We start from the raw sequence: 12,264 nt of genomic DNA, 5'->3' as shown, positions 1-12,264 counted from the left end.
CAGAAGCAGCCAGAACAGGGAAAACAATCCAGGATAACAAGAGCAAGGCAGGAGGCATCCCAATTCTGAATTTCAAGCTACATTATAAAGCTAGAGTGATGTAAAACAAAACAAAACAGCATGGTACTAGCACAAAACAGTCATGTGGCTCAATGGGATAGAACAGGGGATACAGAAATAACCCCAGACACATTCAGTAATCTGTACCCCAAGATCTCTGGCAAATAAGCCAAAAACATGCCCTCTGTAACAAATGGTGCTGGGGAAGCTGGCTGTCCAAATGGGGGAGACTGAATCTAGACCCAGACCTCTCACTATACACTAAAGTAACATCAAAATGTATTGAAGAATTAAATATTAAAACAAACACAATCTGCTGGAAGACAACATAGGTAAAAACCTTAAGGACATAGGCAAGGACTTCCAACAGAGCCTCCACTGCACAAGAATCAACAAACGGGATTCATGTCAAATGAAGAAGCTTCTGCAAGGGGCTGGGGAGATGGCTCAGTAGAATAAGTGCTTCCCTGGCAAGCGCAAGGGCCTGAGTTCAATCCCCGGTTCCGCAAAAAATAAATAAATAAAATAAAACCAGGGCTGGGGAGATAACTCAGCAGCATAGCATCTACCCGGCAAGCACGAGATCAGGAGCTCCATTCCTGGTACCAAAAATAAATAACAAAATGAAATAAAATATCTTCCTGTGTGCCTGTTACAGTGTATATAAACAAATACATGTATAAAAAAGGACGAGAAGGGGACACACCAGAGGCACAAAAGGGGTATCTCAGGTTACTGGGTGGACCTGTGATTTTTATTCCCCTTTGGTGTGTTTTTCCAGTTTTTTAAACAAAACAGAGCCAGGCATGGTAGCACACACCTGTAATCCCAGCACTTGGGAGGCTGAGGCAGGAGGATCATTGGGAGTTTCAGACCTGCCTGGGCTACAAAGGGAGCTCAAGGCCAGCCTGAATTGTATAGATAGTGAGACCCTGTCTCAAAATGACAAAAAAAAAAAAAAAAAGAACAACCACCCACTGTGAAGGTGGAAAAGGAGTGGCAGGGTCCTGTTATGAGGTGAGCCCAAGGCACGAGACTTGAGAGGCGCATCCGGGCAGTGGCGGCGAAGCCACGCACGCCTACCGCAGAAGGCACGCGTAGCCGGCCAAGAGCACGGCATATTCAGGGTGAACCGCGGTGCTGACACTCAGGGACAGAAAGGGGCTTTTCAGTTGCGGTTGAGCACTCAGTCTAAAAGGGTCACTACACTGGTCTAGGGCATCCCCACAGAGGGGGCCACAACCCCACAGGGCCCCGGGGTGAAGGAACAGGAGCTTGCTCACCCTCCGCCAGGGAAAGGACTGGAACCCCGACCGTCGGGGACCATTGTGCTGCTTCCTCATCTTCAGACAAGCGGTTCACATTTAACAACCAAGAGAGAGCGCTCTTGGAAATGAGAGAGAACATAACGACTCAGAACGATGCTACTGAGACAATGACTCAGAACCTTGCTACCTGTTTTTCTAAAAAGCAGAAAAGACCTAAATATTTTTTCATCATTCTGTTCATTTGTTCATAAAGGAACTGTAGGCAAAAACAAAAGCACAAATAACAGCACTCAGGGTAAGGAGAAGAGATCTTTTTTCACTGGACATATTTTTGCTTCCTGAGTCATGAATACGGTAGCCTTTAGGGGAGGGTGTACCAGGGGTACAACCCAGAGCCCAGAAAATGCCAAGGTGGTTCTCTACCACAGAACCAGGGGCCCTGCAAGGGACCTTGCAAATAACTACACTTCTTTCCTTTTTCAGACAGGGTCTTGCTATGCAGTTCAGGCTGGCCTTGAACTCACAGTGATCCTCCTGCCTCAGCCTCCCCAAGTGCTGGGATTACAGCCACACACCACCATGCCCAGCACAACTATACTTTTTTTTTTTTTGGTGGCTGGCTCAGCCTGACCTGGGGGTGGGGCTGACACAACATGTGATGCTGGGAATCGAACCACAATCCCTGTGCTTGCCGAAGCTTACCTAAGCAGGCACTTTAGACCATTAAACTATCTCACCAGCCCCACAACTACGCTTTTAAAAGCCAACCAATAAAAGGCAGTGTGGCAAATGACATTTTATGTATGTTGTAGGTTAACTTTCTAAAAATAAGATTTTCCTTTACATCAGAATATAGTGAGCACCTTGCCTGGCAAGAGCAAGGGTCTGAGTTCAATCCCTGGTTCTGAAAAAAATAAAGAATATTGTGAGCAGGGGCTAAGGAGATAGCTCAGTGGTCTAAGCACCTGCACGGCAAACACAAGGTTCCAAGTTCCATCCCTGGTACTGCATGCTGTGCCAGCCCTTGATCCCGGGTGCACCAGGCTAGCCCCAAAAGTGGGTGTGGTGGCGCACACCCGTAATCCCAACATTGGGGAGGATCACTGTGACAGGAGGATCACTGTGACAGGAGGATCACTGTGACAGGAGGATCACTGTGAATCTGAACTAGATAGTGAGACCCTGTACCAAATAAATAAATTAATTAAAATTAAAATTAAAAAAAGAATATAGTAAGCAGCTGGGTAAATAACAACCTTATAGGATGTTCTATGTTAAACAAGTTTCTAGGGAGCCGGGGAGATGGCTCAGTAGTATAAGCGCTTGCCTGGCAAGCACAGAGTCCTGAGTCCAATGCCCAGTACCAAAAAAAAACAAGTTTCTAACACGGGGGCCTGCCAATACCTGATGAGGTTTGCCCTGCCAGAAGGGAGCAGCACCTGCCCGCCTCTGGGTGGGACACGAGCAGGCATCCGCCCGAGGCCTCTCCCACCAGCCCAGCTTCCTCCGCAGCTGAGTGTGCACATGCCCCGTGGCTTCCTGACACCCACATTCTGCAGCGAGGCACACAAGGGTGAGCAGTGCCACTGGGCAGAGGAGTCTGTTACTCCAGAGAAGGAAGCTTGGACAGAGTCCTCTCTGGTCCCCAGCATCCTGCCCCTCTTAAAGGAAAAAAGAAACTGCGCTGCATTCCAAAAGCAGCTTAGTTGCTTATGCAACAGAAAGGCACTCCAGCTCCTTCTCAGCACTGTGTATCTAAGGACAGGGCTGGCACGGTGCGTGGCCGCGGCCCACAGTGCCACGACACCTGGCCCCCTCACATCATCAGAACTTCTGCACGGGCCAGGCTTGATGGCGCACGCCTGTAATCCTAGGGCTCGGGAGGCTGAAGCAAAAGGTTCTTCTTGAGTTCAAGACCCACCTGGGCGGGCCGGCCAGATAGTTCAATGGTCTAAAGTGCCTGCTTAGGCAAGCTTAGGCAGGCGCAGGGGACTATGGTTTGATCCCCAGCACCCTTATCCCACCAGCTGCGCCCTGAAGGCAGGCTGAGCCAGCAAAATAAATAAACAAATAAATCTGTAAAAAAATTTTAAAAAAAGACCTGCCTGGGCTACAAAGTGAGCTCAAGGACAGACTGAACGGACAGTGAGACCCTGGCTCAAAAGGGCCAGGGAGATAGCTCAGGGGCATAAGTGCCCGCCTGGCAAGCGTAAGATCCCCAGTACTGGAAAGAAAAGAAAAGAAAAGAAAAGAAAAGAAAAGAACGAACGAACGAACTTCTGCACCAGATCCTGTCACCTGCTAAAAAAACAAGTTTGGCTTTGTTTCTTTCAGGAGGGCTTAGCGGGCCGTCCTGGCACACTCCTATAATCACAGCGCTTGGACGGTGGAGACAGGAGGAACACAGTGAGTTTGAGGCCAGCCTGCACCTTGTAGTGAGTTCAAGGCCAACCTGAACTACAAAGCAGTAGAGATGTTCTCTCAAATATAAACAAATAAAATCCAGCGGCCTCCCTGCTGTTGGCCTGAGGCTGCTGTCTTCCTGAGAAGGCCACCACCCAGCTCTGAACAAACCAACCACCAATGCCACCCTACTCACCAGGGGGACCCAGTAGGTATAGAGGGCACCAAGCCGCATCTCGGGGACGAACTGGGAGCAGGCGAGAAGCAGGAAGTAGAGATTGAAGAAGTACTTGAACTGGTTGAACAGCACCTGCAAGGCACACAGCAGAAGAGCTACTGAGGGCTTGCCTGAGGCACGGGGTAGCCAGGCACAGCAGAGCGACACTGAAAACACTTTACAGGAGAATACACCGCAAAGCCAGGTGTGGGAGCGCACACCTGTAACCCAGCACTCAGGAGGCTGAGGCAGGAGGACCTTCCGAGGTCAGGGCCAGCCTGGAATATCCTGGGGAGCAAGACCCACCTGAACTACACAATGAGACCTTCTCTCAAAAAAAAAAGAAGAAAAGAACTTATACACTACTGTTCACACAAAGCCCAAACAATTCCTTGCCTTCCTTCCTTCCGTCCCTCCCAATCCACTTTCTACTGGGGACTGAACCTAGGGCCTTCGCACTGAGCTATACCTGCGGTCCTTCATCAGTTTTTTATTTTGAGACAGGGTCTCTTGCTAAATGCTTAAGGATCCTCCTGCCTCAGCCTCTCAGGGTATCGGGGCAACAGGCTCTTCGCCACCACCCACAGCTACTCCCATGTGCTACTCAGGAAAACACACGTATGCAATAAACATGTCATTTGCAAGAAGTCCTTTGGATGTGTTTGGAGGTGGTTTTGGCCGCGGTCGCTGTCAGTTACCACAAACCACAAGCGATACATACAGGCAAACTGTAAGCTCTAAGTTGCAAACAGTTTTGACTGGGCAGGGATCAGGAGGAATAACCAACTGCGAGTGGCAGGCACGGAACGTCACCTGCATCTGCTTGTTTCTTACTGCTGAAACAATACATTCTTAGGAAGCAGTTTTAGTGAGAAGGGCTCATGCTGTAACGTTGAATCAAAGAACTCAAGATAGGGGGTTGGGGAGATGGCTCAGTAGAATAAGTGTTTGCCTGGTAAGCGCAAGGCCCTGAGTTCAATCCCTGGTTCTGCCCCCCCCAAAAAAAAAAAATCTGCAAAAAACTCAAGATAAAGTTGTACCCATGTGATTTCAGCTCCATAAAATAAAACTCAGAGCAGCGGCGGGAACACTTCAGAGCTTTCAAGATACAAACAGCCGGCTGTGGCAGGCGAGCCACAGGTTCCCCACTGCCACGGCTGGAGCTCCCGGCGGTGACAGAGCCTGTGACCCGCCGCGGCAGAGGACAGCCAGAGGACGCGGCTCTCAGTTTTCGAGGTCAGGGCAGATGTGAGTCACTCTGTCCCTGCCCCCACCACGCCGGCCAGCTGGGCACCACTGCTGCTGCTGCCCAGTAACACTGGCAAGCCGGGGATGGAGGAGGGGCCGCATGTGCACCAGGTGCTCTGCAGAGCACGCTTTTCTTGACTCCAGGGTCCTAAGACGGATGTGGTTTGTGGTAGTCGACAGTGAGTATGGTCAAAACCTCCTCCAGACACACAGTGGACACGGCACGGCACTAACCTGCATCTGCGCCTGCACGACGGCTCAGCATCGGCCATGGCGTGCTTCCCCACCACCACCACACTGGGGCTCACGCGGCTCCTTCCAGGATCAACTGCTGAGCACTGGGGGCCATGCACGACACAGAGAGTGTGTGTGTGTGTGTGTGTGAGCACATGCGTGTGAGTGTGTGAGCATGCAGGTGTGTAGGAGTGTGCACACAGTTCCGAGGAAAGGTCTACTGAGTGTCTACAGACTATGTAAACTGACGTGGACATCTTATGACTCCAGAAATACTTACAAAAAAATGGAAATGGAAATTTCCTTTTCGGGCCGCCTGTGGTGGCGCACACCTGTAATCCCAGCACTCAGAAGGCTGAGGCAGGAGAATCATGTGGAGCCCAAGGCCAGCCTGGGCTACATGGTAAGTTCAAGGCGAGCCTAGACTATAGTCAACCCTGTCTCAAAAAAAAAAAAAAGGCTGGGGAGATAGCTCAGCAGCTTAAGTGCCCACTGGGCAAATGCAAGTTCCTAAAGTTTAATCCCCACATCAAAAAAAAACAGTTCCCTCTTGACAGGAGAATTGGCTTTTATCCCCCACAGTGCTTTTGTTTCCCAGTTCCACGCTGGGCACAGGCTCCACAAGGTCAGGGAGCAAAGACCTAAAGCCCTGCTGCTGCTGCTGCTGCTGCTGCTGCTGCTGCTGCTGCTGCTGCTGCTGCTGCTGCTGCTGCTGCCCTTTTTCAGTGCTTTGCTGGTAATGCTTGACCTCAGAACACCTTGCTCAATCCCAGGCTCACTGCACCAAGTAAACGTGGGGTCGTGGGTATCAGAGCCCCATAGAGAGCCTCCTCCAGAGGCCTGGGCCAGGAGACCAGCACTCGGTGGCTAAGGTGACCCAGAGAAGACACTGGGCCTCAAGGCTGGCACAGGGGCTTCAGTCTGATAAGATGGCACTAACCCACGCACCGGTGGCAGGAAGCGGGGTGCTACCATTCCCGAAACTCAGAAGGCCGAGGCAGGAGGATTTCAAGTTCGAGGCTAGTCTGGGCAACTTAGCGAGACTGTCTCAACATAAAATAAAAAAGGCGGGATGTAGCTCAGAGGCAGAGCTCTTGTCTAGTGTATGAGGACCTGGCTTCCATCTCCAGTGCTGAAAAACAAAAAGGAAAGAACGTGGACACTATACTCACCCCCGGAAGAAAGGTGAAGAAATTGTATTTCTGGTTGTTGATGACATTTCGAGGGTACCTCTGGTCCCTCTTTTCGGGGTGCCCCAACCAGACAGTGCGGGGTCTGGGCTCCCCACCACCACAGCATCTCAGCCACTCGCAGCACCTGTGAAGAAGGGACAGCACATCAAGACCACGCCCACATCCCCAGGCCACGCCCCATTCCAGCCACGCCCAGCCCGCCCAGCCAGGCCCAACCCTCATGTGAAGGCTGTATCAGGCAAACTCAGTCCTTCAGGGAGATGAAAAAACAGCACAGGCTGCTAAGAAGTAGTAGTCCAAATAAAAAATGCTTTGTTCCCAAACCCCATTTAAGTAACTCAAAAGTAGATCTTCTGGCCTGCAAGCAGGTGCAAGAGCCTGGGGTTTGATCCCAGGGCCTGCCGTGCTGGCCCCACCCCAGGACACACTGAGATGGCAATTGAGACTGGGCATGGTGGCGCACACCTGTAATCCCAGCTCTTGAGAGGCTGTAAACAGGCAGATCACTAAGAGTCCGGTCTAGTAGTAAGACCCTGAACACCCTGCTAACCCTTCCCTAAAATACAAAAAAAAAAAAAAAAAGAAAAAAGAAAAAAGTAGATTTCCTTTAAAAATAAAAGTAGAGGAGCTGGGGAGATAGCTCAGTGGAATAAGTGCTTGCATGGCAAGCACAAGGTCCTGAGTTCGATCCCTGGCACCACCAAATAAATAAATAAATAAATAAAATTTAAAAATACATAAAAAATAAAAATAAAAGTAGAGGGGCCAGGGAGATGGCTCAGAGGAATAAGCGCTTCCCTGGCAAGTGCAGGGGCCTGAGTTCAATCCCTTATTCCGCCAAAAAAAAGTGGAGAAGCCAGAGAGATAGCTCAGAGGCATAAGCACCTACCTGGCAAGCACAAGAACCTGAGTTCAATCCCTGGCCCTACATACCATGTGGTCTCAGCCCTGGACGCAGGCGCCCAGCATGCAGCCCTGGAACATGGCACACGCTTGTAATCCCACCACTCGAGAGACTGAGGCTGGAGGATCTCTGCGAGTTTGAGACCAGCTGGGGGCTACAAAAAGTGAGCACGAAGCCAGCCCAAACTGCATAGTAAAACCTTAAAGCAAGCGGGGCATGGTGGTGCATGCCTGGGATCCCAGTACCCAGGAGGCTTAGGCAGGACCACCCCTGGGAGTTCGAAACCAGCAGGGCTACACAGTGAGCTCAAGGCCGGCCTGAACTGCATTAGTGAGACCCTGCCTCAAATGACCAAAAAATGGATAAAAATTGGGGAGTCTGCCCATTAGCTCAGTTGTTTAAGTGCCTGAGTAACAGAGCAGTCAGTCTCAGGGTGCTGTGGTTCGATACCCAGATACTCAAGCTAAACCAGACCAGTGCTGAAGGCAAGCTGAGGCCACCGGGGAAAAAAAAAAAAGGATAAAAATTAAAAATAAAAATAAATGGGGGGGGGAGCTGGGGAGCTGGCTCAGAATAAGAGCTTCCCTGGCAAATAAGCGCTTCCCTGGTAAATACAAGGGTCTGAGTTCAATCCCCGGTTCTGCACAAAAAAAAAGTGATACGATTAAAAATAAAAAATGAATAAATAAATACGTCTCGGTGAGCACTATGATTGCTTTCTAAGTGTTACAACTCAGAGAGGAAGACCTGCGCTGCTCTCCTCCCCACCCCCCTTTCCACAGCACACAGACCACGCAAGCCGGTGATGGCTCTGGGGCTGGACCAACCGCTGTGTTTACCCTGACTCAGGGTACCCTGCTCCAGGTCACGGCGCAGGAAGCAAGGAAAACCCAGGCCATCGAGGCCCTTGGTGGAACAAAGCCTGCTGGGAGCCCTCCAAAGGGCAGCCTCGCCTTCAGGAGCGCACAGGTGCCCAGAGCCAAAGCCTCCTCTGAGGCCCCCCCGCTGGCCAGCCGAGATGCTGCAAACAGAAGCCAAACCACCCAGCCAGAGCAGCTCTGACTCATACTCCCTCTCCCCACGCATGGCCAGGCACAGAGCTGAGCGGACCGTGCCCGGCCCAGCGCCCTGGAGCTCAGCCAGCCAGTGAGCTGCCGGCTCAAAATTTCCATGACGAAACACAATGCTCTTTCTTAAAAATAGCATCCTTGTTCCAGGGAGCTGGGCCCTGGCGACCTGTGCTCAGGTGAAGGCAGGTACTACTGCCCACCACGCCCTCCTGCTGGCCACTTTCTAAGTTGTTCAAAGGTGGAGGAAACACGCAGAGGATTCAGCAGTCCGACCCTCTCCCCATTCCTGCACCCATGCTGGCCATGTGACAAGGGGAGGGAGGGAGGGACAGGGTGTGTGACAGGCAGGAGACCCTGCGTAGAGACCTTCCTGTGGCTGTGGCTGTGGCTGTGGCTGAGCCCTCCCTCCAGCACCAGGGACTCCTCCTCTTGTAGTGATTATTGCTCGCTGTCACCATTTTATGCCTCGAAGGATGAAAGCGAATTAAGACAGCCATGTATCACCAGGGAGATTGCTCATCCACGATACTCTGTATCTGGTGACACTGACTCATTATTAACCCACAATTGCACTCAGGTGCCAAAGGACCAAGGTACCTGGCGCAGCTAGTGCTGTGCTTGCAAAAGACCGGAAATGAACTTTATCGATGGACACTGGTGAAACCAACCGGGATCACCCATGAAATGAAATGCTGCAAAGGCCATGGCAGAGGACTGTGCACAAAAGCTCTGTTTTCAAGCTGCGCTGGAAGGAAATGCAAGGGGCCGGCAGGCGCCAAGCCCATGCGGGAGCAAGGGCAAGCCTGGCACCCACCCGAGACAGCTACGCCACCAGCCAACCCTGGCCCTCTCCTGCTTGTCTAGTGTCCTCTGAATTTTATTTTATTTTATTGAGAAATAGCAATAAGACAATTTCAAAATTGATTAATAGGGCAATTTCAATAATTAATACATTGTACATTGTTATCTTCTTAGTGGTTATCCATAGTAAAAGATGCAGACAAGATATCCTGTCCAAACACTATTAGTACGAATCTTTCTTCTCATTGAATTAAACAAAAGTAGCTGTATATCTATCCTAACTGTTCTGCATATACAGATACAAAATGGTCCTTCCTTTGTATCCCCTTTTTTTGTTTAGTCCTGTCAGAAATAGGTATTCCATTGGCATCTAAATAATATAGGTGAGGGGCTGGTGAGATGGCTAAGTGGTCTAAAGCACCTACTTAGAACAAGCTTAGCAAAGCACAGGGACCGCGGTTCGATCCCCCAGCACCACATGCCAGCCAGCCCCCACCCCCGTGGGCTGAGCTGGCCACACACACACACACACACACACACACATAAATAAATAAATAAATAATATAGGTGAAAAAAATAATAATATAGGTGCATGAATTCAGCAAAACAATCCAACACAGTCCAGTAGTCCACAATAGTAGTGGGTTATCCACAGAAGTTGTTGACTTGAGACTTTTCGCAGCTCAGCATATTAATATGGCTTTACTTTATATACCACATTTTTATACTTTTCTGCTTGATGGTTAAGACTAAGATAAAGCAAGAAATGTAACTTTTGTATCTGATAAGGTCAATTACCCTCAGGAGGTATCCTGTAGCCTGAACCATACTTTGTAGATCCTTTGTCAGCATCAGCCATGTGGATGAGTCGTGGCCATTGCTTGATCAGTTTGCTCTCTGTGAAAGCCTGAGAGAATGTTTTCTCTCCAGATGACTCTCCTTAGACACACTCTACGTCATCAATCACGTTGCTCTGTAACTCCATAATCTCCTTGATCAGAAAATTTGGGACACAATTGAGTTACATGGTATTACAGTATAGGTTCTCTTATGTCCTGAGCCCTTACTGACCTTCAAAGGCTATGGTCAAAATGTTGGCTGTCCTTGCAGCCCTTCTATTTCTCTAATTTTTGGTCTTCAAACTTAGGTTGTAAACCCTCCAGAGGAAAAGCCTATTATTACCCTACAACATATGCAGTTGGGTTTAATTTCACTATCTGTCTGAATATCAAACATCTTAGGCATAACATGGAACAGGTATTTTCCATCAAGTATTGATATGTTAAATATTAAGTCCCTACAGAATATGGAGATAAAAATTTTTAAATGAAAAATATTTAAAGAATATGAATAAGCAATTACATATTTTTACACAGAAATTTAGAAATCTAACCATATACAGCATTGTAGCAGGACAGTCCTGTGACATTTTTCTTTCTTTTTGTATCTTTCATTTATCACCCATTTAAAAAAAAAACAAACAAACTTCTACTTGTGATATAGTATGGTAATAATTGGTATGCCATGACAAGAAATATGCTTTTTTGGGTTTTTTGTGTTTTTTTGTTTTTTTTTTTTTTGCGGAACTGGGGATTGAACTCAAGCCCTTGTGCTTGCTGGGGAAGTACTTATTCCACTGAGCCATCTCCCTGGCCCCAAGAAGTATGTATTTAGAAGACCAGAATGACAGGCATTCCAAGCGTGACCCTTCTATTCCACATTGCTATCTTCAGTGCAGTTGCTTGGTTCACAGGTATCAGCATGTATAGTTAGTCAGGGTGAGAATCCTACCAATTAACTGCTAGTTTCAAAAACCTGCTGATGTTTCTCAGAATCACTGCCTTGCCCATCCTCTGCATATAAATGTATGGCTTTGTCCCCGTCCTGTTCCCCAGCTTTTCTCCTTACCCTCTCCTCGTTGTCCAATCCTCAAGTTCTCGCTTTCCTTTTAATTGTGTTATACCTTTTTATTTGTATTTCTTCTTTTGAGTTCTTATACTAGGGAGACTATATGATATTTACACATGTGGGTCTGGTTTATTTTACTTATGAGTATATCTTCAAGTGGCATCTATTTAAATATAAATGCTTCAAGTTTATCATTCTTTTTTTTCTGCAGAACCAGGGATTGAACTCAGGCTCTTGCACTTGCCAGGCAAGTGCTTATTCTACTGAGCCATCTCCCCAGCCCCTAGTTTATCATTCTTTATAGCAGAGTAATACTCCATTGTTTAAAAATACTACATCTTTTCCTTTTTCAACCATTCCACATGTGACAGACATCTTGGTTGTTTCCAAGATTTGGCTATCACAAAATGTGCTGCTATAAACATAGGTACACATATATCACTATGATATGACATTTTCAGTTCCTCTGGGAAAATTCCCAGTAGGTGGATAGCTGGCTTGAATGGGATTTCCAGTCCCAGTTTCTTAAGGAGTCTCCACACTGATTTCCATAATGGTTACACCAGTCTACATTCCCACCAGCAGTGGAGAAGGGTTCCTTTTTCCCCACAGCCTCTCCAACAGTTGTTGTTGATTGATTTCTTTATGATAGCCATTCTTTCTGGGGTGAGATGGTATCTCAGTGTTGTTTTAATTTGCATTTCACGGATGGCTAGTGATGGGTAGCATTTTTTCTTATATTTTTTTGCTTCTTTAGTTTTGTCCTCTGAGAAATGTGTATTCATCTCAGATGCCCATTTCTGGACTGGGTCTTTAAATTTAGGGGCCCTAATGTTTTTTAGTTCTTTATAAATTCTACAGAGCAGACTTTTGTGTGAGTGCTTATTAGTTAAGATTTTTTCAAAATTTGTGGGTTGTCTTTTCACTTTGTTGGTAATTTCTTTTTCTTTTTTTTTTT

General features: G+C 48.1%; 1 protein-coding gene across 1 annotated transcript in view; it reads right to left on the bottom strand.

Moving 5' to 3' along the window:
- Atp9a (ATPase phospholipid transporting 9A (putative)) overlaps positions 1-12,264 on the bottom strand; it is a 126,354-nt gene that overhangs the window by 93,550 nt on the left and 20,540 nt on the right. Inside the window, exons 2-3 of the mRNA XM_023720691.1 lie at positions 6,603-6,747; positions 3,928-4,041 (exon numbers count right to left, since the gene is read on the bottom strand). Of these exons, the coding sequence (XP_023576459.1) occupies positions 3,928-4,041; positions 6,603-6,747 (259 nt within the window). The remainder of the gene's footprint in view (positions 1-3,927; positions 4,042-6,602; positions 6,748-12,264) is intronic.

Source organism: Octodon degus, unplaced genomic scaffold, assembly GCF_000260255.1.
Source record: "Octodon degus isolate 3935 unplaced genomic scaffold, OctDeg1.0 scaffold00077, whole genome shotgun sequence".
Classification (NCBI taxonomy): domain Eukaryota; kingdom Metazoa; phylum Chordata; class Mammalia; order Rodentia; family Octodontidae; genus Octodon; species Octodon degus.
This window is presented reverse-complemented; position numbering and strand designations above follow the sequence as displayed.